The sequence below is a fragment of the Labeo rohita genome, chromosome 21 (assembly GCF_022985175.1).
Source record: "Labeo rohita strain BAU-BD-2019 chromosome 21, IGBB_LRoh.1.0, whole genome shotgun sequence".
NCBI classification, from domain to species: Eukaryota; Metazoa; Chordata; class Actinopteri; order Cypriniformes; family Cyprinidae; genus Labeo; species Labeo rohita.
In genome coordinates, this window is record NC_066889.1 from 17,487,780 (window position 1) to 17,513,142 (window position 25,363).

Genomic DNA, 25,363 nt, shown 5'->3' on the forward strand with positions numbered 1-25,363 from the left:
TTTGTGTATTAACGCGAAAGTGCCATGACGAACTTTCGCATGTGTGCGGTCGACAAACAAAGAAAGGCGTGCGAGTGGATGCACATCACAGCTGCCGAATAAAGCGCTGCTTATTTGTGTAAGTAGGCAAGTATGTGGTGTGTGTGCAAGAGGGTGGAAAAACATTAAGAGCAACTTCAGGGCAGGAATGAAAGCAGCGTTTTGGGAGACGGTCCAGCTCTTTTAGAGAACATGGTGATGTTTAAACTCTCTTCCTCTACCAAACCCCCAGAGCCATCTGCTCTGCTAAACACAGATACAGCCTAACAAAGCGGTGCGCTCTTGTTATCTGGGTGTACAAGAGAAGTTTACAAGCACAGTGCTTTATGTTAGGTATATCAATTATGTATCGCTCCGTGGAGGCGTGAGGAGCGTCGCTGTTTCTTCTGTGAGCTCAAGATGAAGGTTACACAGTGAACATCCTGGAAGTGTCATTGGCAGCTTCAAGAATAGACTTAAAGGGATAGTTTAAGATATTTTTGATGAAATCCAAGAGCTTTCTGACCCTTCATAGACAGCAACGTAACTGACACATTCAAGGCCCAGAAAGGGCCATCGTTAAAAAGTCCATGTGACATCAGTGGTTCAACCGAAATGTTATTAAGCTACGAGAAAAACAAAAATAACGACTATATTAAACAAATGCTTTAGCGTATTGTTTTGTTTGTTTTGAAATTTAGCACACAGATAGAGGACAGTCTCATCGTTAACCACAGCAAATTTGGAGCCTTTAAATTGAACTCTCTAGCACCACCAACAGGCCAAATTTGCACTAATTTTTCTCCTAATAACTTTTGAAAAAGAAATTATTTTTCCTCTGGTACCTTGCCTCATGCTGAGTCGAATTCATACCAAAATGTACATTTCTACTATTCAAGTTTCTTTGAAATTTAGAACTTTCCGAAAAATCTACTTTTTTGGATTTGTCCAGTTGTTTTTTCCAATTTTCACCAAAATTGTCTCAGGTCATCTTTAAACAACGCTGGCAAAAAGTTATCAAAACATTTCCAAAAGACCGAACGATTCTTGTAAAACGTGTTAACAAATTTGACCTAATTTTACTATGTCAGCCATTTTGCACGTGGACCATTTCAAATTTTGCAGTAAAATGCTGTATTTTGCAAACGCTTCTGCGTATTATGAATCGTATAGAACCAAAATGACCTCAGATCATATATAGAACATTCTGGCAAAAAGTTATCAAAAGCTTTTTGATACACCGACCCGTTTAAAGCGTGTTAACGAATTTGACGAAGTTTGCGCAAAAAATGTACAAGAGGCTATATCTCTGCAACGCTTTAGCGGATTCTGGTCAAATTTGGTATGTGTTATAACAAGCATGATCTGAGGGCACATGAGTAGTTTGGGCACAGCACCTCATACTGGTCAAAGGATATAAACATTGACATTTTTGTTTATAACTTCTGACCAGTTTGGCTAAAAATCATAAGGTCTCGTTAGACTCAGTGCGGCATACCATGTTAAATAATACCAAATTTTCCTATGTCAGCAATTTCGAGAGTGGACCATTTTAAAATTTGTAGTAAAATGCTGTATTTTACAAACGCTTTAGTGTGTTGTTATGAATCTTATAGAACCGCCTGCGGTGAAGTTTTGAAATTTGCCACAGTGCTCACATCCGGTGTAGACATGGTGTTAGAACAACATTCTTTTTTGCTCTGATTCTGAGTGGAATGCATACCAAAATTCAAATTTCTACTGGTCAAGATTTTTCGCAATTTAACATTTCCCGAAAAATCTACTTTTTTGAATTTGTCCTAGACGTTTGTCTAATTTTCACCAAAATTGGCTCAGATTATCTTCCGAGCATTCTAGCAAAAAGTTATCATCATTAACCACAGCAAATTTTGAGTCACTAAACCAAACTTTCTAGAGCTGTTCTAGAGAACAGGCCAAATTTGCACTCATTTTTCTGCTAATAACTTTTGAACTGCAAAGTCTAAAAGCAAAATTCTTTTTTTTCCTCTGATTCCTCAGCTCATGCTAAGTCGAATGCATACCACAATGTAAATTCCTACAAATCAAGATTTTTAAGAGTTTTGAATTTTCCACAAATTTTTAAAATATATCCTAGACAATTTGTCCAAGTTTGTTTCTTTTTACCAAAATTGGCTTAGATCATCTTTAGAACATTCTGGCAAAAAGTTATCAAAAGCGGTTTCCGTAAAACACGTTAACGAGTTTGACGAAGTTTGTGCAAAAATGTACATGAGGCTAAATCTCCGCAATGCTTTAGCAGATTCTGACCGAACTTTTGTATGTGTTATAACAAGCATGACCGCAAGCCACATGAGTAGTTTTGGCACAGTGTCACCTACTGGTCAAAAGATAAAAATTGACATTTTTGTTTATAACTTCTGACCAGTTTGTTAGATTCAGAATGGCATACTGAATAGAAAGTTAGCTAATTTTCCTATGTCGTACCTCCTGGAGAGCTACTGTACTGCAGAGTTCAGCTTCAACCCTAATCAAACACACCTGAACCAGCTAATCAAGGTGTTCAGGGCTACTTATTTATAGACAGGTGTGTTGAAGCAGGGTTGAAACTTAAGTCTGCAGGAAGGTAGTTCTCCAGGAGCAGGATTAATTAAAGACAGCTCCTTAGCACTTCTTTTTACCTCTGATGTGTTTGGGCCCTACTTTAAACTACTGTTTAATATAGGTGCTGTAGCAATATCTAATCATAATAGTATCCCCAGAAGGGTATTTAATTTACATTTTATTTAATATCTAAAAATGATAAAGCAACAACCTTGATTCTTTGAATGTCATTGTTATTAAACAGTAAATTGTCAAATGAAGCAATCTAGTTTTGACGTGCCACACACTTACCGTGTAGACGCCGTGTTAGAGTAATAAATGACATGCAGACGGACAAGTTGAGTGAAGCTTCATAAAGCTCAGAAAGAGATGAATTGAAAAAGATGATGTCATCGATAAAATGAGCTGTGCAATTGGAGGAAAATCGGAACGGGAACGAGAGCAGAGACGAGCGGGGACTGAGCGCTTTAATAAAAGGAGAGATGGAGGGGGGGGCGAGATGCAGGAGGATGGAAAGTGGCGGTGAAGTGAGAGAGCAGGAACGAGGGAGGGGGAACACGCGCCGGAGCTATAATTAGATCAGGAGGAATGTTCAGGGTGTGTGTGCGCGGAGACGGGAGTGTAGGAGTGTGGGAATGATGCCCGCTGCTTTTGGGATCCGCTGACTTTAGGGTCAAGGATGTCGTTGTGAGGTCCTGTTAAATTTGTGGTTTAAAGTGACACACGAGAGTTGCCACACACACGCATATATGCAAACACGAGCACACATGACATGTCACTCACCAAACAACAGTGGCTGGTTGAAGGTACGGCGGACCGCAGCTGCTACGGTTGTCTCTGAAGGTCAACTGCCAATGCTGATACTTCACAAGATGGGATGAAAAAAAAACTCTCAGCAGGGAAAGAGAAAGGGAAAAACAAAGGCTAATCAATGGGTGTGTTTGGTACACATCCTTTGACTTGTACAAATGAGTATTTTATTATCAGATGGGGTATCACCAACATTACCAAAAATATGATGCACATTGTGACACTAAATGATGCTATAGGTTTTCTCAGAACTAAGTACAAATTTTCATTGCTTTTTTAAGGGGTAGGGGAAGTATACATAATTTTTTTTTTTTATTATTATTATTTTTTTAATCAGTTATGAATATGTGTTTCACTAATAATTAACAACCAGAAAGTGTCCAAATGCTGTTTGTCTGAATTTTCAACTACTTTAATTTCATTTTCATCATGTAAGGCTTTCAAAACCATTCAAAAGTTGGGATCAGAAAGATTTTTAATGTTGTTGATTTGATTTTTTTTTTTTTTTTTTAAAGAAGTCTCTAATGCTCATCAAAGTTGCATTTATTTGATTAAATACAGAAAAATACAATAATATTATGAAATATTAGTGCAGTTTAAAAGAGTCGTTTACTATTTTAATATACTTTAAAACATAATTAATTTCTGTGATGCAATGCTGAATTTTCAGAATCATTTCTTTAGTCTTCAGTGTTACTGATCCTTCAGAAATCATTCTGATATGCTGATTTATTATCAGTATTATAGTTTTTGCTGCTTTATTTTTTTTAGGATTCTTTGAATAAAAAGTAAAAAAAAAAAAAAAAAAAAAAAAACAGCACTTATTTAAAAATTTAATCTTTTATATTATCTTTATATTATACACTACCATTAAAATGTTTGGGGATAATGTTTTTTTGTTTGTTTGTTTTTTAAGAAATTATTTTATTTTATTTTTTTCAGCAAAGATATGTTAAATAAACAAATGTGATAATAAAGACTTGTATTGTTAGAAAAGATTTCTATTTTAAATAAATGCTGTTCTTTTTATTCCATTTTTTTTTTTAATGAATACGTTTCACTGATGTTTGACAACCAGAAAGTGTCCAAATGCTTTTTGTCTTAGTTTTTAACTACTTTTTTTTTTTTTTTCATCATTTAAAAAAAAAAGGCAATTATTTGGATATTTTGTGTAATGCAGTGCCTTTATTTATTTATTTATTTATTTATTTATTTATTTATTTATTTATTTATTTATTTATATACACTACCGTTCAAAAGTTGGGAACAGAAGGATTTTTTTTTTAAAGAAGTCTCTTATGCTCATCAAAGATGCATTTATTTGATCAAAAATACAGAAAAATACAGTAATATTATGAAATACGATCGCAGTTTAAAAGAATGGTTTACTATTTTAATATACTTTAAAACATAATCTATTTCTGTGATGTAAAGCTGAATTGAGTCTTTAGTGTCACATGATCCTTCAGAAATCATTCTAATTTGCTGATTTATTATCAATCAGTATTGTAGTTTTGCTGCTTAATTTGGGTTTTTCAGGATTCTTTTAATGGAAAGTAAAAAAAGAACAGTGTTCATTTAAAAAAGAAATCTTTTGTAAAAACACACTAACGCTCAAATGTTTGGGGATGGTAATTTTTATTTTTGATAAATTTTGATTAATAAGTGATGTTAAAGACTTATATTGTTAGTAAATATTTCTATTTTGAATAAATGCTGATCTTTTTAACTTTTTGTTCATTAAAGAATCCTGAAAAAAAAAAAAAGTATTACAGCTTCCACAAAAATATTAAGCCGCAAAAACCAACATTGATAATAAATTAGCATATTGTTAATAAATGAAGATCATGTGACACTTAAGACTGAAGTAATGGCTGCTGAAAATGTAGGTTTGGCATCACAGGAACAAATTACATTTAAAAATATATTATAACAGAAACAATCATGTCGAATTGTAATAATATTTCACAGTATTACTGTTTTATTGTATTTTGATAAAATAAATGCAGCAAAACATTTTAAAAAATACACCTAACTTTTGAACAGTCGTGTATATCAATATATGATTGTGTTAGCTCTTCTTGATTTAGTGGGCCTCTCTTGTCAAAAGAGTCCGTTCCTATTCGTCCCCCACCATTGATGTCACTGAGTAGAGGAGTGGAAGGGAAAGCGCCCCACACATGTTAAGTTTCTGTCAGCTGCTGCAGAGGCAAAGCTCAGTTTTCCAGGCCTAAACACTGCTGGATTCATAACGGCTCGCACACACCCGAGCCCCGCCCCTTCTGCCGTGTAAACTGGATAAGCCATTAAAACAAATAATTTCATCTCCTCTGGAAAAGCACTTAGTGCTCTCTGATGAGAAACTGAGGCTGCCCTCAGCCGGTAGTGACTATAGAGGATTTTTATTTTTTCAGTCCGTTAAGTCTTTTATTTCTTCTCAGCGAAAATCTAATTATTCTCTCAGTCATTCTTATCAGTTTATGAATTTATTGGCTGTGGTACCAGAGCGATTCTTAATGCTGAGGAGATTAGCTTTTATTTAGCTTTGTACTCTGATCTGAATGGATTTTCTTTAGTTCGGTTTGTTATCTTGATACATCTTTCTAGTAATAGTGCAAGCGTGTCTTTTCACATTAAAGCTCAGAATTAAACGCAAGCGGTGTGGTATATTTAACTCTCTTTAAATCTCTCTCTGTCTTAGTGGAGCCGAAGGTGTACGTTTCGGCTGGATCTTCCGCTCTGATCGACGGCGGCAATGAAACCACAGTGGCCACTTGTATCGCTGAGAGGGCTCGGCCCCCTGCCGACGTCTCCTGGGAGACGAATCTGTACGGCACGTCTGAGGCCCACATGCAGGACGATGCCAATGGCACCACTACGACCCAGGTGCACTACACCTGGCAACCCTCCCGTCACGCCCAGGGTCACACGCTAACATGTGTGGTCAAACACCCCGCTCTACAGAGCGACTTCAGGATACCCTATATCATCAACGTACAGTGTGAGTATCTGATAAGGTTTTTTATAATAGTGTGACAAGTGTGCACAACTTTGTTGAGTTGCAGGATCCAACTTTTATTTTAGTTTAATTTAGTTTAATTTATTTATTATTTATTTGTTTGTTTGTTTTATGAATTGATCAAATTTACCAGCCATAAATATTCTATTGGCAGCTTTGTATTTTATTTTTTTTGAATAGAAATTAATAGAATAGAATAGAATAGAATAGAACAGAATATGTGTTACTGTCACTTGTTGAAAGAACCTTACTGAAAATTCTCATGAAAGTTTGTACATGAAGTGTTTTGATTTATATTGTACACACATTTTATCATTTACATATATTTAATAAAAAATAGAAATTTTTCTGTACTTATTCTTAGGAGTTTTTTTCTCATGTTTTTGTACGTTTTTAAGAGTGATATATTTAAGAAATGTTTAACGCTAACTTCAGGTTTTTTTTGTGTTAATTTACTATATTTATTAAATAGCATGTAAATATTTTGAGCCCTTATTTTTCATAGTGTTTAATGTATAATTAATATTATTTCCTTTAAAAACTGTCTTAGAAGTAGGGAAATGGGCTTTATAACAGAAATACTGTATACCCAAACATTTAATTAATTATATTTATTAAATAAATTTATTAAATTTATTAAATGTGCTAATCTATTTCATTTATTAAATAGCATAATTCATATATATAATTCATAGCTTTTCCTTAAAAAGATCAACATTACAGCAAAAGAACATCATTACAGAAATACTATATACCCACACATGAAATTAATTTATTATATTTATTCAGTCAATGTATTAATTTATTTTAAATGTTAATTTATTATATTTAGTAAATAGCAGTTAAACTGTATATTTTGAACCCTGTTGTTGATTTAAAATAAATATTTTTTATAATGTTCAATGTATAATTTAGTGTACACCCACACTTATTCAATTACATTTATTCAATTAATTTATTAATGGTGTTAATTTAATTTATTTATTAAATAACACTTGAACTGCATATTTGGAGCCCTGTTGTTGGTTTAAAATTAATATTTTACATAATGTTTAATGCATAATTTATGGCATTTCCTTAAAAAGATTTCCTGTTAGAAGTAAGGAAATAGACTTTATAACTTAAATACTGTACACCCACACATTAAATTAATTTATTAGATTAATTCAGTTAAAACAAATTAACAATTAATAAATTATTTATTAAATAACAGTTCAACTGCATATTTGGAGCCCTGCTGTTAATAGTAAAATTAATATTTTTCATGTTTAATGCATAATTTATAGCATTTCCTTAAAAAGATCTTCTGTTAGAAGTAAGGAAATAGACTTTATAACTTAAATACTGTACACCCACACATGAAATTAATTTATTATGTTTATTCAATTAATTTAATAAATGTATTCATTTATTTTATTTATTAAATAGCATTTAAAATGCATATTTTGAACCCTGTTGTTAGTTTAAAATGAATTTTTCCATAATGTTTAATGTATAACTTATAGCATTTCATTGAAAAAAATTCTCTTATACATAGGGAAATGGATATTATAATGGAAATACTGTATTCCCTCACATGAAATTCATTCATTATATTTATTAACTTAATTTATTCAATGTATTAAATGTGTTAATTTATTATATTTATGCATATTTTGAGCCCTGTTGTTAGTTTAAAATTAATATTTTTCATAATGTTTAATGTATCGTTTATAGCATTTTATTAAAAAGATTGTCTTATAAGTAGGGAGCTTCATAACTGAAATACTGTACACCCACACATAAAATTGAAACAGACTGAATAAGAATCATATCAAACTGAATTATTGTGAATCAGATCAAATCTGGAAATCTGTGTGGAAATCTGTCTTTTTTATATTTTCTCACTTAAATCAGATTTTAATAACTGCGAGAATCAGACTCCATTTCTTGCAATTTTAACCACGCAACTACTCATCAGCCAATTGGCCACTAAACCTATTTCCTTCCTCTAGCCAGACTTGACTCTCATTTGGTATTTGTTCTTGTGTGCACACAAGCCTGTTTTGTTTGCTTAATCTAGCACAACAACCCCAAAGTAGCTACTCCATTCACAGTAACTTATATTTTGTGTTTTTTTCTATACCACGTCAAGCGATCAGATTTATGTCCAGAGCTCACATCTGTTTTCCATATCACCCCAGTGCGGTAACTATCCACATGACATGATGTCTTGATGCCGTCTTGTGCGTGATGGAGCTAAAAGCCCTTTTGCTAAGACTCAGTCCTCAGGGTTTCATGAACTTGTACTGAATACGGGTATTGATGCTCCATACAAATGATTTACCAGTGTCGTTTAACGATTTCCGCACACAGACTTCTGCTAAGCACCATTGAGCAGCGAGGAAGGCGAGTACGTAAGCACACGTCTGCTGTATAAAATATAGATGTAGCGGTGAGGGGCAGGCACAGGAAGCAGCCGGTGTAGGGAGTATGAAGAGGGAGAGGTCACATCAGTCATGGGACGACGCTTTTGCACTCAATGGGGGCTACAGTCACGGAAGCTCCTTTCTTTCATTTTCCATCCACCTTTTTTCATCTCATAGGGTCAACATGACATCTTAATTTTGCACGCTCACTTAAAGAACTTTTAAAGAGCTTTTCTAAAGGCACAAATCAATACAGTATCCATTGTCTTGGTAAGTGGTTTTGTACTGCTGGTCAGACACTTGGTCTGCTGGTCCTAATGATGAAATATGTTGCTTTACGATCAATTAGTATTAATAATGCTGTTGTGTTATACATTGCTACTTTATTGTAGTACCATTTATCATGATATAAAAGTGCGCACACATACACTGTCAAAAGTTTGGGTTCAGTAAGATTTTTAATGTTTTTTTTTTTAGCTCTTATGGTCAAAGTTCCACTTATTTGATCAAAAATATAGAAAAAGGTAATATTAGGAAATGTTATTGCAATTTTAAAATAACATTTTTCTATTTTAAAATACTGAAATACTTAAATATAATTTATTTCTGATGCATTGCTCCAGTCTTGAATAAAAAAGTTTAAAAGAATAGAAATAGAAATCAAATAGAAATCTTTTCTCAAAATATAATCTTTACTAAGTCTAAATCTTTACTATCACTTTTTATCAATTTAACACATCTTTGCTGAATGCAAGTATTAATTTCTTTCAAAGAAAGAAAGAAAGAGAAATTGTACTGACCCTAAACTTTAAACGGTAATGTATATTGTTACAAAAGATTTCAATTTTAAATTTTTAAATCTTTTAAACATTTTATTAATCAAAGAATCCTGAAAAATTATCACAGGTAGCAAAAGAATATTAAGCAGCACAACTGTTTCCAACATTGTTAATAAATCAGCATATTATAATAATTTCTGAATGATCATCTGACACTGAAGACTGGAAAAATTATGCTGAAAATTCAGCATTGCATCAAAGGAATTAATTTTATTTTAAAGTATATTAAAATAGAAAACCACTATTTTAAATTGCAAAAATATCTCACAATATTACAGTTTTTTCTGTATTTTTAATCAAAGAAACGCAGCCTTTATGAGCAGAAAAGTCTTCTTTAAAAAACATTAAAAACTGCACCAATCCCAAACTTTTGAATGGTAGTGTATATAAAAGATGTTTCTTCCCTTAGCAAAAAAAAAAAAAAATTAAGGCTTTAATTTAGACTTTAGAAAGCTTACAATCGCAGCGTATTTTCTCAAAATTATGTCTTGATATAAAGTGCTAGATATATACATCTACATGTGCTTTATTTGTACATTTTTAGGTATGTAGGTACATTCTCACCTAAAAAAAACTCTTAAAACTACATTCTGTGACAAAAATAGTATTGTTTATAAAATGATAGTGGATTCGGGCATCCGCCATGACACTCGCTGTGAGAAATACCGCAAGCGGAGTGATACAAATGGTAAAAAAAAGTTGGAGTTCTGATATTACTAGAATATAGCACTCCTCTCAGCCAATCAGATTCGAGGACCAGAAAGAACTGCTTTATATATGTGCAACTGCTGAATGGACCAAAATATTAATGACTGCTTTTTAGTGCTGTCTAATGATTGATCTCGATTAATCATATCCAAAATAAAAGTTTTTGTTTACATAAAATGTGTGTGTGCTGTGTATATTTATGTATATATAAATACACACACATGCATGTATATATTTTAAGAAAAAATGTATGCTTACATATTAAAAATATCAATATATTTTGGCGCCAATAGCCTTGTGGGCAGTGCACTGACATGTCCCAAGTTCGAATCCCGAATCCCGCCCCCCCTCTTTCTCTCCTATTTGCTTCCTGTCATATCTCCACTGTCCTATCCAGAAAAATGCAGAATGCATAAATAATATCAATTATATGAATATAAATATATACATTAAATGCATATACATATTTTCAAAATATAAACTGTACGTGTGTGTATTTATATATACATAATTAATATAGACAGTATACACACATATATTATGTAAACAAAAACTTATATTTTGGATGCGATTAATAGCGATTAATCATTTGACAGCACTGCTCATTTTGTACTGCACAGATTTTTATCCAATTGGATGCTCTCTAGCATGAGATTGTCATAATACATAACACATGGCATCTGGCAAATCATGATTAATGCCTGTGACGTAACTTAAGCCTGTTAGGTTTTAAAAAAAAATTATCTGACCTGCCCAAACTGCACTCGTCATGTCATTTCATAGGGTCTTTAACAAGGCGTAGCCTAGACTTACCTTTCTTAACTACTCTGAATGATTCCTTTGTGCTTTGTGTGTATGTGTGCAGTTGCTCCAGACATCCTGGTGCTGGGCTATGACGGCGACTGGTATGTGGGCAGGGAGAATGTGCAACTAAAGTGTCGAGCCAAGGCCAACCCGCCTGCCCAGCACTTCAGATGGTTCAGGTGTGTAACCACTACACTCACAATATCCAGAGTGCACCACGTCTGAAATGAGTTCAGGAGTTTTATTGCCTGTTCCTGAAGTCATCTCAAACAGATTGCATTATAAGATTAACACCAATAGTTGCTTTCAAACTGTCAGGTTTCAGTGCAAATGAACCAGTATCAAGAGTGGATGCACAAACATTGTACACATTCACTCCTGGATTTAAATTTCCTGATAATTTACTCACCCCCATGTCATCCAAGATGTTCATGTCTTTCTTCAGTTGAAAAGAAATTAAGGTTTTTGAGGATTTTTCTCCATATAGTAGACTTCAATGAATGAGTTAAACGTCCAAATTGCAGTTTCAATGCAGCTTCAAAGGGCTCTACACAATCCCAGCTGAGGAATAAGGGTCTTATCTAGCAAAATGATCTGTAAATTTCTAAAAAAAAAAACAATTACATTTATATACTTTATAACCACAAATGTTCAACTTGCACTAGCTTTGCAATGCACGTGTACGACTTCACGCATTACGTAATCACTTTGGAAAGTTCAAACGTGGTTAATTCTTCCATGTACTTGGGTTCAAAAAGTTGGGTTAGGGGGCGAAAAACTCCATCTCATTTTCTTCTCCAACGTAAAAATCATCAGACATCGTTGTTTTTTGTAAAGGCTGTTTGAGTTTCTTTGCATGTTCGCTTTGTAAACACTGGGTCCGTACTTACACCTGCATCACACGTGACCTTTCCAATGTGACGAGTGCAAGACAAGCATTTGTGGTTAAAAAGTATGTAAATTTTTCATTTATTTTAGAAAATGACCAATTGTTTTAATACACAAGACCTTTATTCCTTGGCTGGGATTGTGTAGAGCCCTTTGAAGCTGCATTGAAACTGCAATTTGGACCTTCAACCTGCTGATCCACCTTGAAAATGAAATCCTGCAGTGTTTTCCTCAAAAACCTTAATTTCTTTTCAACTGAAGAGAGAAAGACATGAACACCTTGAATGACATGGGAGTGAAAAAGTTATCAGGAAATTAAAATTCTGGAGTGAATTAACGCTTTAATGTTTGTCAGTATTATTCACTCATGTACAAGAGTGCAAAGCAATTATGTGAGCCTAAATACTTATTAATTGTTGTTATATCTGCCTTAAAACAGTCATAAATGTTAAAAGTTTGTACACACCTAATTATTCTTGTGGTAAATAACCACAATGATGTAATTCTAACTATAAAATGACATGTTATGTGAATTTGGTGCAAAAAAAATTGTTAAATCAAAACTTAATGTATATGATTCCTTCGATATGTGATCCAACTCATCCATTTCACAAACACATTTCTGTTCTGTTTCTGGAAATTTCAAGCAAATAACCGTTAAAGGAGAAGTCCACTTTCAGAACAAAAATTGACAGATAATTTACTCACTTCTTGTCATCCAAGATGTTCATGTCTTTTTGGAAGTGGGCTTCACGAAAAACATGATTTCAATCAAACTTTTGACTAAAATTCTAGATTTCTACTTCTATTGTCATTTTCCACTATGCTTGGGCAAACGTAAAGATCTTGAAAAGAGTGATAAAGACGTGTTTGTATGTTTCAGGTTGGATGGAAACATGCCAGATGGAGCGGAGGTGGTGAATAACTCGTTGGTGTTTACGAGACCCTTGCAGAAGAACGACTCTGGGGTTTACAGGTGTGAGGTTGGAAACGACATCGGACTGCGCACTCGAGACATTAGAATACGTGTTCAGGGTGAGTAAAAAGACTTGAGAGAGATAACACCAATACCAATCAAATTTATTTTAACAAACTCAAACACACTCAGTGTTGGTGTGTTGAAATGTTGGCATAAATCTGAAACAAATGCGGCTTTTCAGATGAAGGACTGGGAATGCCATGTACGGTTTCCTTCAAGGAAAAGCTCACCTATATTTTTTAAAGATGTTCTTGATGGTTTCTTCTCTAGAACCTACCCATCCCATCACTTGGAGTTGCATAGCTCTGGATCTTTTTTAATGAAGCACACAAGCTTATAATCAGTCCTGAGCCAGAGGCCTTTACCTGAAAATTTAAATTCATTTTAAGTTCAGCTTTGGCTTTTTAAAAAAGTTTTGATGGGTTTGACTGGGTTTCATGAATCATTATCTAATTGACCTCTGAGGCAGGTGTTCGCTGTCACATTTCATGATGTTTATCTCCCATCATTTTTGCGTGAACATTTAAACATTGAGTACTGCTGTTTAATTAGTTTCTGTGATAGATTCACTATTACTCCCTCCCTCTCTTTCTCTCTCTCTGCCTCTCTCGCTCTTTCTACCTCCCTCGTGCACGCTTACATCTCTGAGACTGTCACGCTGTTATACAAGCGGAGAATAGAGCGGAAGCAACCTTGACTGAGAGACGTCCTAGATTCATGAAACATTCACCATCTCTTTTCAACGCCATTAATTATGTATTTTCTTTTTATATTTTTTTTTACGTTCTCCCCTTGAGAAAGATTCAGCTTCTGCGTGCATGAAGCTGCGTGTTTGTGCGTCGTGTGGTTGTTTTATGTCAAAGTTGTCTGCCTCCGTCTTCTAAGAGTCCCTTTGCGTCATTTGAGTCGTGATGTTTCTACTATTACATCTACTGCTACTGTTTGCTTATTGGCAAAGTGACTGTGGGCGTGAAAGTGTGTGTGCTGCTGTTAGTTGCTGATCTTTGTGCATGAGTATGGGTGGGCAGTACCTGTCCTGCATGTTAAGCACCCTGCCACTACCTGTGTGGTCACCAATCAGCACCTCCCAAATACACACCCACACACTCCCTCCAAACGGACCAATCTGTATCCGACGGATCTGTACAGTGTAATGGAGTACTACATAATGTACATGAATTGTTATAAATTTAGATTTTATGAAGGCACAGAAAAGAGAAGCATGAGAGAGGGAGGGATTTCTGACCTTTCCGTGTCTCGTCCTCTCTTTATGTCCTGTTCTCTTCCCTTCTGGACATTGACGTGCTGAGGCGAAAAGCTCTGCTGTTTATTGATTGAAACAAATTATTCTTTAACTTGCTGGGCGAAATTGAATAAATTAAAATAAATTGACATTATCCATGTCCTTGTGGTTTAAGGGGATAGTTCGCTCAAAAAAAAAATTTAATTATGTCATTATTTACTCAACGCCATGTTGCGAACTATGATTTTCTTTCTTCTGTAGATCGAAGGTCTTTTCCATCCAAGTGTTGATCTCCAAAAGTCTTCTGAAGCCATACAATGACTTTATTTGTCCAAAATGTACTGTAAATTGATGTATCATGTTTCCTTCCAGTTTATTTGGGAATTACTGAATTGAGTCCCTGGCCACGAACAAACCATAAAAGGATTAGTTCACTCCTGAATTAAAAATTCCTAGTAATTTACTCACCCCCATGTCATCCAAGATGTTCAGGTCTTTCTTTCTTCAGTTGAAAAGAAAGTGTTTTTTTTTTTTTTTTTTAGGAAAACATTCCAGGTTTTTTCCTCATATAGTGGACTTCAATGGGGATTAACGAGTTTAAGGTCCAAATTGCAGTTTCAGTGCAGTTTCAAAACGCTCTACGCGAGGAATAAGGGTCTTATCTAGAGAAACGATTGGTCATTTTCAAAAAATAAAAAATGAAAATTTATATACTTTTTAACCATAAATGATCGTCTTGCACTAGCCATGCAAAGAACATATATGACTTCACGCATTACCTAATCACATTGGAAAGATCGTGCATGGTTAGTTCTTCATCTGTGTACTCCGATTTAAAAAGGTAGGGTAGGGTGAAAAAAATCTCCATCTAAAGTTTTTTGAGAAATGCATTTCAGGATTTTTCTCCATATAGTGGACTTCAATGGGGGCCCACCGGTTGAAAGTCCAAACTGTAGATTCAGTGCAGATTCAAAGGGCTCTGAATGATCCCAGCCGAGGAATAAGGGTCTTATTTATCAAAAAAAAAAAAATCAGTCATTTTCCAAAAAAAATAATATTTATACACTTTTTAACCACAAATGCTCATCTTGCACTAACTCTGCGATGTGCGTCTATGACTTAACGTGTTACGTAATGATGTTGGAAAGGTAATGGGTGGTTAGAGTAGAGTAGTAAACCCATCTGATTTTCTCCTCCAACTTCTAAATGGTCTGCCATCATTGTTTTACCATTTTTGTAAAGGGCGTTTGACTTTCTTTGCACGTTCGCTTTGTGAACACTAGGTTGGTGCTTTTGCCTACATCACGCTTGAACTTTCCAGCCTGACTACGATGCGTGAAGTTGAGCTAGTGCAAGACGAGCATTTGACAAGTATAAAAAGTATGAACAATTTTATTATTTTTAGAAAATGGCCAATCGTATTGCTAGATAAGACCCTTATTCCTCGGCTGGGATCGTGTAGAGCCCTTTGAAGCTGCGTTGAAACTCTAATTTGGACCTTCAACCCATTGATCCCCATTGAAGTTCACTATATGGAGAAAAATCCTGGAATGTTTCTCTCAAAAACCTTAATTTCTTTTTAACTGAGGAAAGAAAGACATCCATGATCTTGGATGACAGGAGATTTTAATTTAGAAGTGAGCTAAGCCTTTAAGGTTCTTGAATGAATCATTCCGTCCTAGTTCATTGAAAATAACAATCTCAAAAATCTAATCTCAAAAAAGCAATTTATGCTCTGACTCAGTTCTTGAGTTGAACTGAAAAGAGAACGAGTAAATAATGACAACCAGGAATCTCTAGACCATGTCCTTCCCTTTCTTGGGACCCCGCCCCAAGTTAGAATCCTTGGTGATAACTTTTTTGGTTGAACTATCCCTGTGGTTTAATATATGCAACAAGTCTTTGTGTCGGGAATATCGTGGGAGTGTGAAAATGATTTAGAACTTTTTTTATATATCAAAAATGTTGCCGAAACAATGAACAGGACATTTTCAAACATGCTCTTTCCCACATACTGTACATATACATTCACTCACCAGACCCACAGATGCATCCAAATTACCTTTAACCTTGCGGGAACAATACCGTCCAGGAATGCTTTATGTATGCTATGTTTTATTATTCATTCCGGCGAGGATGAGCAAATTATTCCCCACTTTAGCTGGACTATTTGAACCACGTAACCCTGAAGAGCTCACAGCCCTGACTCCTGAGAGTGAACTCGCACGTTCTGCACTCAATGCATGCACACACTTCGCAGCCAGCCAAATAGCTCTCATTGCGCCGGGAACAGGACACTCCGTAATGGGATAGTTTGACTTTCAGCTTCCAGTCTCCGAGAACGCTGCTTGCATAGTCCAGATGCATGCCCCAGAATGCGATGAAACGCTACACGCTGCTTCCTAACACAATTAAACGATCAATGCATGGTAATGGCGTTAACGCAATCTTCTATCCTAGCACCAGTCAAGCCATGTTAGCAGTTAGGGCGTAACAGCCACCCAATCCTCGGGTGTTCTCGATGCCTGTCCCACTCCCCTCCCCCAATAGCACGTACCCTTTCCCTGACCTCTTCCTTCCATTTAGTTTGTTCATCACTCAGCTATGTGGTCATCCATACTCCCTCTCTCAGCTAACACAAATGCTGCTCATTAGGTTTCATTGTTGCAGATGATTGTACTTCAGTGTTAGCTGGAGATGTTAGTATGTAGCTCCTCATGAATCCCTTATCATGAAGATCCCAACTCTTCTTTCTCTTCCATGTTTTTTGTCGTCTTTGCTCTGGACTAGTGTAATCAAAAATACAAACTTCGGTGCCAGTCGGTACTAAAATTTAAAAAACGCCCATTTTCTGCTAACATTTGAGTGCTGTTGAGCCGATTCTTAAACATATTTGATTGAACATTTTTCACATGCTCAACAGATATGTGTGTTATTGGCTACAACTGCATATAGACGGATCAGCTAACAGACAAGGCTTTCAAACGCTCCCGTTTTGCTTTTGTGCGAGCGCTCGGTGAAGATTGTGAAGCGCTGATCATTGTAGCCAATCACAGTCATATCTGTTGAGTGTGTGAACACTATGGCCAATCAAACATGTGTAAAGGGTACTCCACCCCAAAATGAAAATTTTGTCATTAATCACTTACCCCCATGTCGTTCCAAGCCAGTAAAAGCTTTGTTCGTCTTCAGAATTTAAGATATTTTGGATGAAAACCGTCAGGTTTGCGACTGTCCCATTGACTGGCAAGTAAATAACACTGTCAAGGCCCAGAAAAGTATGAAAGACGTTGTCAAAATAGTCCATCTGCCATCAGTGGTTTAACCATAATTTTACAAAGCTATGAGAATACTTTTTATACGCAAAGAAACCAAAAATAACGACTTTATTCAACAATTTTTGTTCTCAGAGTCACCATAGTGCCGTTTTGGACGCAAGCAGTGTATGCTCTTCTGTGTCAGCCATACAATACAGATACGTTTTCTATGTTTATTTACGTTTTGATTTGAATGAAACAGCGTATCCGCATGACACAGCTGACACATAACAGCATACACAGTTTGCGCCCAGCGGATACTCTCCAAAATGGCACTTTTGTTTTCTTTCCGTACAAAAATTATTCTAATAGCTTTGTAAAATTATGGTTAAACCTCTGATGGCAGATGGACTATTCTGACGACATACTTCATACTTTTCTGAGCCTTGACATTATTTACTTGCCAGTCATCCAAAATATCTTAAATTGTGTTCCAAAGACGAACGACATGGGGTTAAGTGATTAATGACCAAATTTTAATTTTGGAATGGAGTAACCCTTTAAGAATCAACTCAAAGCACTCAAATGTTAGCGGGAAATGGACGTTTTTAAAATTTCAGTAGCAACTGGTACAGAAGTTGACAACACTACTCTGGACAACAGTTTCAGGTTTTACAGTCACAAAAGATCTTACCCAAAACCTGGAACTATTGCGTCCACAGCAATAGAGGATAGTTCTGTTATTCATGCTATATGTCATGCTAGAAGATCAACAATCTTGGAAGCAGATTCATATGACTGTTAATGATATACTGATGTAGCTGGCATTGACATTATCTACTTTTCTTTGTCTGTCCATCCCTTCCTCCTGCCCCCCTCCTTCCTTCCCTCCATTAGATCCTCCCTCAACCACCACCATGCCCCCCACCACCCCCGTGCGCCTCCTAACCGCCGACATCTCTGCCACCGTGTCCGGCAATAAGCAGCGAGCCCTCATCACCTCTCCGACCCTCGCGCCTCTGCCGGAGGGGAGCCTAGGCACGATTGTGGGTGGGGCTGTAGGCGGAGCCCTCTTCCTGCTGTTGCTGCTCATTCTGGGCGGGGTTTATTATCAGCGCCAACGGCGGACGTTCCGCGGCGACTACTACACAAAGCAGTATCACGGCCCCTCGGATATGCAGAAGGCTCCCCAGCCCCACGAGCTCCAGCAAGTCTACAGCAAAGGAAGCCCTGACACCAAGCTCAAATCCAACCAGGATAATGGCACCATCTACCCGGATAAGGATCGAGAAGAGTGGGGCGATTTCGACCGCGAGCGTTCGCCCAACGGGCGCAGCAGAGCTCTGAGGGAAGCCGCCGGTCAAATGAATCACCATAATCATCTCAACCACGAGCACGGCTACCACAGCAACCATCACCCTGTCCATCCGCAAAGCTTCAGTCCAGCTCATCATATCCAGAGGAGCTCGATGCAGCCGGAGCCCCGCAGGTACGCCGCTCCGCAAGTCATGAGCAACGGCTCCCCCTACCTGCCGGAGGACTGCTACGACAACGACTACGTGTCGCACACGGATGGCTCAATGATCTCCCGGAGGGAGTGGTATGTGTGAAGAAGCAGGAAGAGACTGCGTGGACACTTACAAAGTGCTTCAGACTGCAAGGATAGTAGAAAATTAGTAGGAAACGCACCTTTTCTAGTAGTTTACACCTACCGGTTTGTTTTTGTACATTAGCCTAATCAGTTCATAGCCATGGATGTTTTGGGACCAAGAGAGGGTATAATTCTCGTCTTCATTTCTTAGATTGGTCAGGCAACAAGACATCTGCTTTATATTTCACCAGGGGTGATTTAAGTTGCCAAATCAATAGCCTTGCACAGCAAGGTGAACTGTGTGATTTATTTAAGAAAGCAGTTTGAACAAATGCAATTTGTATTGAGATAACCTGTCGATAAGTGCTTTAGAGCACCCCCGCCGTGAGCGACGAGTTTCAATGAGTCACGTCAACTTTCAATGCTGTCACTCTGATGGAGGCAGAAATTAGCTCCTGTCAACAGCCTGGCGGTTTCCATGGCAACCTTTATTTCTTCTCTACTCGCATTCAGAGTTGCCGTAGGGAGGAGCTAGACAGGGAGGACCGACCGTGCTGGATTTGATAAAGCCCAATGGGCAAAAGCCAGACAGGATGATTGCTGAAATGGGGTGGCTGTAATTGTATCAATTCAGCTTCCATTTGCATACCGCCGCGTCACTGTATTAGCTCTGGATCTCTTTTGTTTGTGCCATCGGAAATGCTTGCCGCCGTGCGAGTCTGTCTGCAGAAGACGGTTGGACAATGCACTTTGAAAACTACTGCCATTGTTCAACGTATTGATGTAGCTGTCTGGCTTGTCTTCGTCAGACCGTCACTGCCCAGTGTTAACAACCTCCTCGACTGCGTTCAGCGACGTCAAATCGAGTCTCTTGTGTGTGTGTGTGTCTGTAATATGTACAGTAAATCCAATCACCAACAGTGTTTTGATGAATCGGCTCATTGCCTGTGCAATAGTGTTCAGATTTCTAGTCTCAGATCTCATTCGCGCACATAATTTAACGCAGCAGACGATAGCCTAACACGCCAGTTATTGGTCGTTAAATTTGTGTTGGCTGGATCTTAATAAGCTAGCAGATGCGTATGGTTGGTTTTTGAGATATTGTAGTGCCTTAAACTGAAGACGTGCCCTGTAAAGTGCATGCGGAAGTTACGTACAAGCGAGTATCTTTTCAGAGGAAGTATGCGAGTAGTTTTAAGGCATGGTCAGGTTGGGTGCTGTCCTTTGTTCACCACCTTGTTTTGTGTAGCATTTGCTTTTTGCTGGTTTTCAGATGACGTAATTGTTTTGCTCGCATTAAACGACGTGTGACACTTGAGTCACGGTGCACATTAAAGAGTTACGATAAAGTGAAACTTAAAACGTCTATGTGTACAATGCTGAGGTGAAGAATTCAATGAAACGAGGTTGTTATGTATATATGCTGGCAGTTAGGAGAACCTTAGTTTGTTTGGATTTAGAGATTTGATGGTGGATGCACTAGAAAACCCACCATTACACGGATTGTGATGAGAGGATCACGTGTACACTTCTCCAGAACGTCTTTTCCACTTTTTTGTTTTACAAAAGAGCTACTGTAAAAAAAAGAAAATACAAAAACAAAAGAATAGCAAAGAAGAAATGTATTTGCAATGTATAGATGAGCATTATTTTGTAAAATCAACCTTTGGGATACATTTGTTTTGAAAATAAAGCACCTTTTTTCTGTGAAATGTTTCTTTGTTTTATAACTAGGCCTCAGATGCTTTCTGTGTTGGTTGGAGGGGTGAACGTTGAGGTCTTGGGTGTGACTGGTTGCTTCAGCTGGAGAAATGTTCCCTGTGGGGGTCTCCTCTACGCTCCTGGAGGCCTCCAGGGATGTATTCTTCACACCCACTTTTCCTTTGCTGTGGTTAACCTACTTCATCTCCAAAGATCCCTTCGTGCTCTAAACCTTATGCGTATTTTGTGGGAAAGCCTGTGGTTGAAAGCTTCCTGTGGATGGGGGCTGAACTTCCTCTCAGACTTACCTAGGATAGCCCTAAAGTGGGGTGGATTATGGACTTGTTGATTCTTGTGTTTGCACTGCTGTTCTGTCGAGCTGTGTGAGAGGAGATGGGGGGAGCTGCTTGATGAAGGGAAGATCAAGCACAGCAGTGGGACTAAATGGTGTTTGAGAGGTTTATGTTTCATAGCCGTCGGTGAGTCTGTCATCCTGTCCGATCAGCTGGTGGTGGGACAACCTGGTAATTACAGTCATCAAAAGTTCCACAATGAGTCAGTGTCCAAAGTCAGCTCATGAAACGTGGTGATTTAATTCAAGATAAAGGAGGAGTAAAATGATCGTATAAGCAGTGGTTCTCAAACTTCATGCGTTGGAACCCTTTGCAACCCAAATCTGGGTAAAATAAATTTGGAGTTTTAAAATAGTTACCCATTGTTTTTAGTAATGTGCAGTTATTCTTGATTTATACCTTTTATCTTGGCATGGCCTCAATTTCACTATAGGCATGCACTGAAATTAATTCATTCAGTGAATGAATTAATAAAAATGTTCTACAGTATTTTGTTTACTGTTTCACAGATTTACTTAATTGTTTTTAAAGTAATGCAAAACTAAATGCAATTTAACTGTGAAAAAAAGATCAAAAGTTATAGTAAGGACATTTGCATGTTATATAATTTTTCTATTCCAAATAAATGTTGTTCTTTTACAATTTATATTTATTTCAAATAAATGTTGTTCTTTTTCAGTTTATATTCATCAAAGAGTCATAAAAAAAAACGTTTCACATTTACAAAAAATATGAAGCAACACAACCATTTCCAACATCAATATTAAGGATCAAAAAAGGGTATCAGCATACTGAATGTCTTTCTGAAGGATCATGTGACACTGAAGACTGGAGTAATGACTGTATGAAAATTCAGCTTTGCCAACATAGAAATAAAGAGGTGTTTGAAATTGTAATATTTTACAATGTGATCAAATAAACCCATAAAAAACCTATAAAAATCTAATAATGAAAAATAACTATATTTATATATATATATATATACATATATACATATATACATATATATATATATATATATATATATATATAATTTTATAGATTAATTTTTTTTTTTTTTTTTTTTATGCTCACCAAGGCTAGTGTACCGTGTACGTGTTAAAATAATTCATTTTTAAGAGTTCGTCTTTTCTCAAGTTTATATATATATACATTTTATTTTTTCCCCAATTCTGTTTTTTTTTTTTTTTTTTTTTTTTTTTTTTTTAATTCCATGTTTTATTTTTTTACATTTACATTTTTCTGGATTCTGTTTTGTTTTAATGGTTACATTTAAGAAAAATATTAATAAAAAACATGTCTAATCATTTGAAATCACAACATTTACAGGCTTTTACAGCAATTTATTAAATGTCTAACAAAAATTACATTTTTAAGGCCCCATGAATTACATTTAATTTTTAACAAATTCTGTTTCATTAATTTTCTGTATTCCATTAATGGTTTCATTAAATATTTTATTAATCAGATTCATCTCCAATTCATTCATTTTATGAAAAGAAAAATATTATTGCATGCATTATTATTACATTGTTTATTTTATTTATTTATTTATTTATTTTAGTTTTTTTTTTTCCCCAGAAATACTGTTGTGTATTTACATTTTTTCTGGTAAATAAATTCTGGTAAATATTTTTTCTGGTAAATATTCCTAATAATTTTAGTACTAGTAGTAGTACTATAATTACATTAAGTAATATATTTCTGTCACAGTTTCTTCAAGTTAAACTGAACTTTTATTTTGACGGGTTGCTGTGAAGACCTTTACATTTCTGTTTGTATATGATATGTATACGTTTTTTCTTACAAGAAACAGTAAAATGCTCATGAAGTGACTCTTAGAGCAGTTCTAGAGATTGTACTCATATATTGAGGCAGCAGATGCTGAAAACACCATAAACGTCACGTGCGCTTCAGTGTGTGTGTAGTAAACAAAACTGCACGTCCGCGCCATTCATTCACACAGAAACACGCAGAGCATGCAGGATTCATATTTAAATAGTATTTTTGCAGCTTAATATTCAGAGACACTAGTCCATATTGTGTTTTGGTTTGTGTACTGACCTACTTTTGACTTACTCATCTAAAATTTGGAAAATTTCACAACATTCTGTGTTCTGCAGTAAATTCCATTTTCATGACTGGATTCAGTGATTCCATCTGTGTTTTCTGTTTTGTGGAACTCATAGGGCTCTCTCTATGTCCATTTTTAACAGCCAATCAACTTGTGAACCACTTTATGTTTAAGAACCACTTCAATAGAAGCAGCACTGAAACAATGCCATTAATTAGTTACCTCAGTGATAAGAAATGACACAAACATGCTCTTTATTCCTTAGAGAATAGGCAGAATAGAGACACTTTCGTTCCTTCAGGTATCTTAAGTCCAGGTTACTGTATAATTCCCGGGAAAGTGAGGTTACCTCACTGAAAATAACAATGTCATTCATTATACGAGCAGTCACACTATCATGGGTGAAGAGGTCAGTGTCTCCCACTGCACTGTTTGAATAGATTCTCTAAGGAGCAGTATTACCTACCGCACCCCCTCCCTGCTCCATGAGAGCCTCTGATTGGTTAAATTAGTCCGGTAGAATGGTTTTGTTTGCCACAACCCCCTTCCAGGCCATTGACACCGTCCCCATGGCAACAGACTCTTCCCGAGCTCACGATAGAAAGCTTGTTCTCTTGAGGGATACCTGTGTCTCCTGTCACAGAGAAACAAGAGAGGTTAGAGAGTGGATGAAAGAGGGCCATTCTGCGGAAAAAAGGGAGATGGGAAATGGGTGGGGGAGCTTGAGAAAGGAAGAAGGGAGGAGTCGAAGATGGACCAAGGTTAAAAAGGAGAACCGGGGGACGATGCAACAAAAATGCATGAAATGCGTGAAGCTGAAATATGGCATTATAAATTCGTTCTATAAAAGATGGACACTTTAAAAGGCTGTGATCTATCATTGTGACCAAGGCATTTTCTTCCTTTTTTTTTTTTTTTTTTTTTTTTCCGGAGAGAATATTTCCTTTGGAAAATCTGTCATTTTGTGACTCTTTCTGCTTCTCAGATATCCATCTTTTATGACATTTTTTTCCACTAATACATCACAGTGGTCATGAAGTCGTTCCCTCAATGGTAGGCTGTTATTAAATGTTCACTGCTCCGTTTTAGAGAGTCTCAGATTTATCAGAAATACAACACTGGAAAGTGTTACTACACCTTATTATTTCACAGTCACAGATATACTAGGTGGGGTGTACAAATATGTAACCAAATACAGTGATATTAATCAGCCTCCAGCTGGTTCTCAAGAAGTCATGTATCTTGTATTACTAAGACAAATATATAAAAACAAAAATACTCTGCACTAAATGTGTTTCCTTTGCTCATGGCAAATTTTTGTCATCGTTAAAGGGATAGTTCACCCAAAAATGTCAATTCTGTCATTAATTACTCACCCCCATGTTGTTCCAAACCCATAAGACCGTTCATTTTCAGAACACAAATCAAGATATTTTTGATGAAATCTGAGAGCTTTCTGACCCTGTATAGACCGCAACGTAACTAACATATTCAAGGCCCAGAAAGGTAATAAGGACTTTGTTAATATAGTCCGTGTGAAATCAGTGGTTCAACCTTAATTTTATGAAGCTACACTGTAAAAAACAATTTGTTGAGTTAACTTAAAATAATTTGTAACCTGGCTGCCTTAAAATTAAGTTCAGTCAACTCAAAAAAAAGTTTATTCAACTTGAAATGTTAAATTATACTAAGTGACAACTTGGATATTTGAGTTGAATCAACTTAAAATTTTAAGGCAGCTGGGTTACTTACCCATCTGTTAAGTTTAGCAAACACAAATATCGAAGTTGTTACTTAGTCCAACTTAACATTTCAAGTTGAATAAACTTATTTTAGTTGATTGAACTTAAAATTTTAAGGCAGCAGGGTAACAAATTATTTTAAACTGACTCAACAAATTGTGTTTTTTTATTTTTTACAGTGTATGTGCCCAAAGAAAACAAAAACAACAATTGTATTCAACAATTTCTCTTCTGTGTGAGTCTTCAACACACGTTCAGGAGAGTACCACAATGCTTTTTTACCTTTTTGGGCCTTTTGGTCTATGCAGGGTCTGAAAGCTCTTGGATTTCATCAAAAATATCTTAA

The 25,363-nt window shown here is 36.1% G+C and overlaps 1 protein-coding gene across 3 annotated transcripts in view; it reads left to right on the forward strand.

Moving 5' to 3' along the window:
• nectin3b (nectin cell adhesion molecule 3b) overlaps nucleotides 1-25,363 on the forward strand; it is an 87,775-nt gene that overhangs the window by 38,288 nt on the left and 24,124 nt on the right. For 2 of the 3 annotated variants that reach the window (XM_051093228.1, XM_051093227.1), the window contains exons 3-5: nucleotides 6,113-6,412; nucleotides 11,251-11,368; nucleotides 12,961-13,112. In XM_051093228.1, coding sequence (XP_050949185.1) covers nucleotides 6,113-6,412; nucleotides 11,251-11,368; nucleotides 12,961-13,112 — 570 coding nt within the window. Of the gene's footprint in view, nucleotides 1-6,112; nucleotides 6,413-11,250; nucleotides 11,369-12,960; nucleotides 13,113-18,453; nucleotides 22,128-25,363 lie in introns of those variants that run through there. The other variant, XM_051093226.1, reaches the window with a different exon arrangement.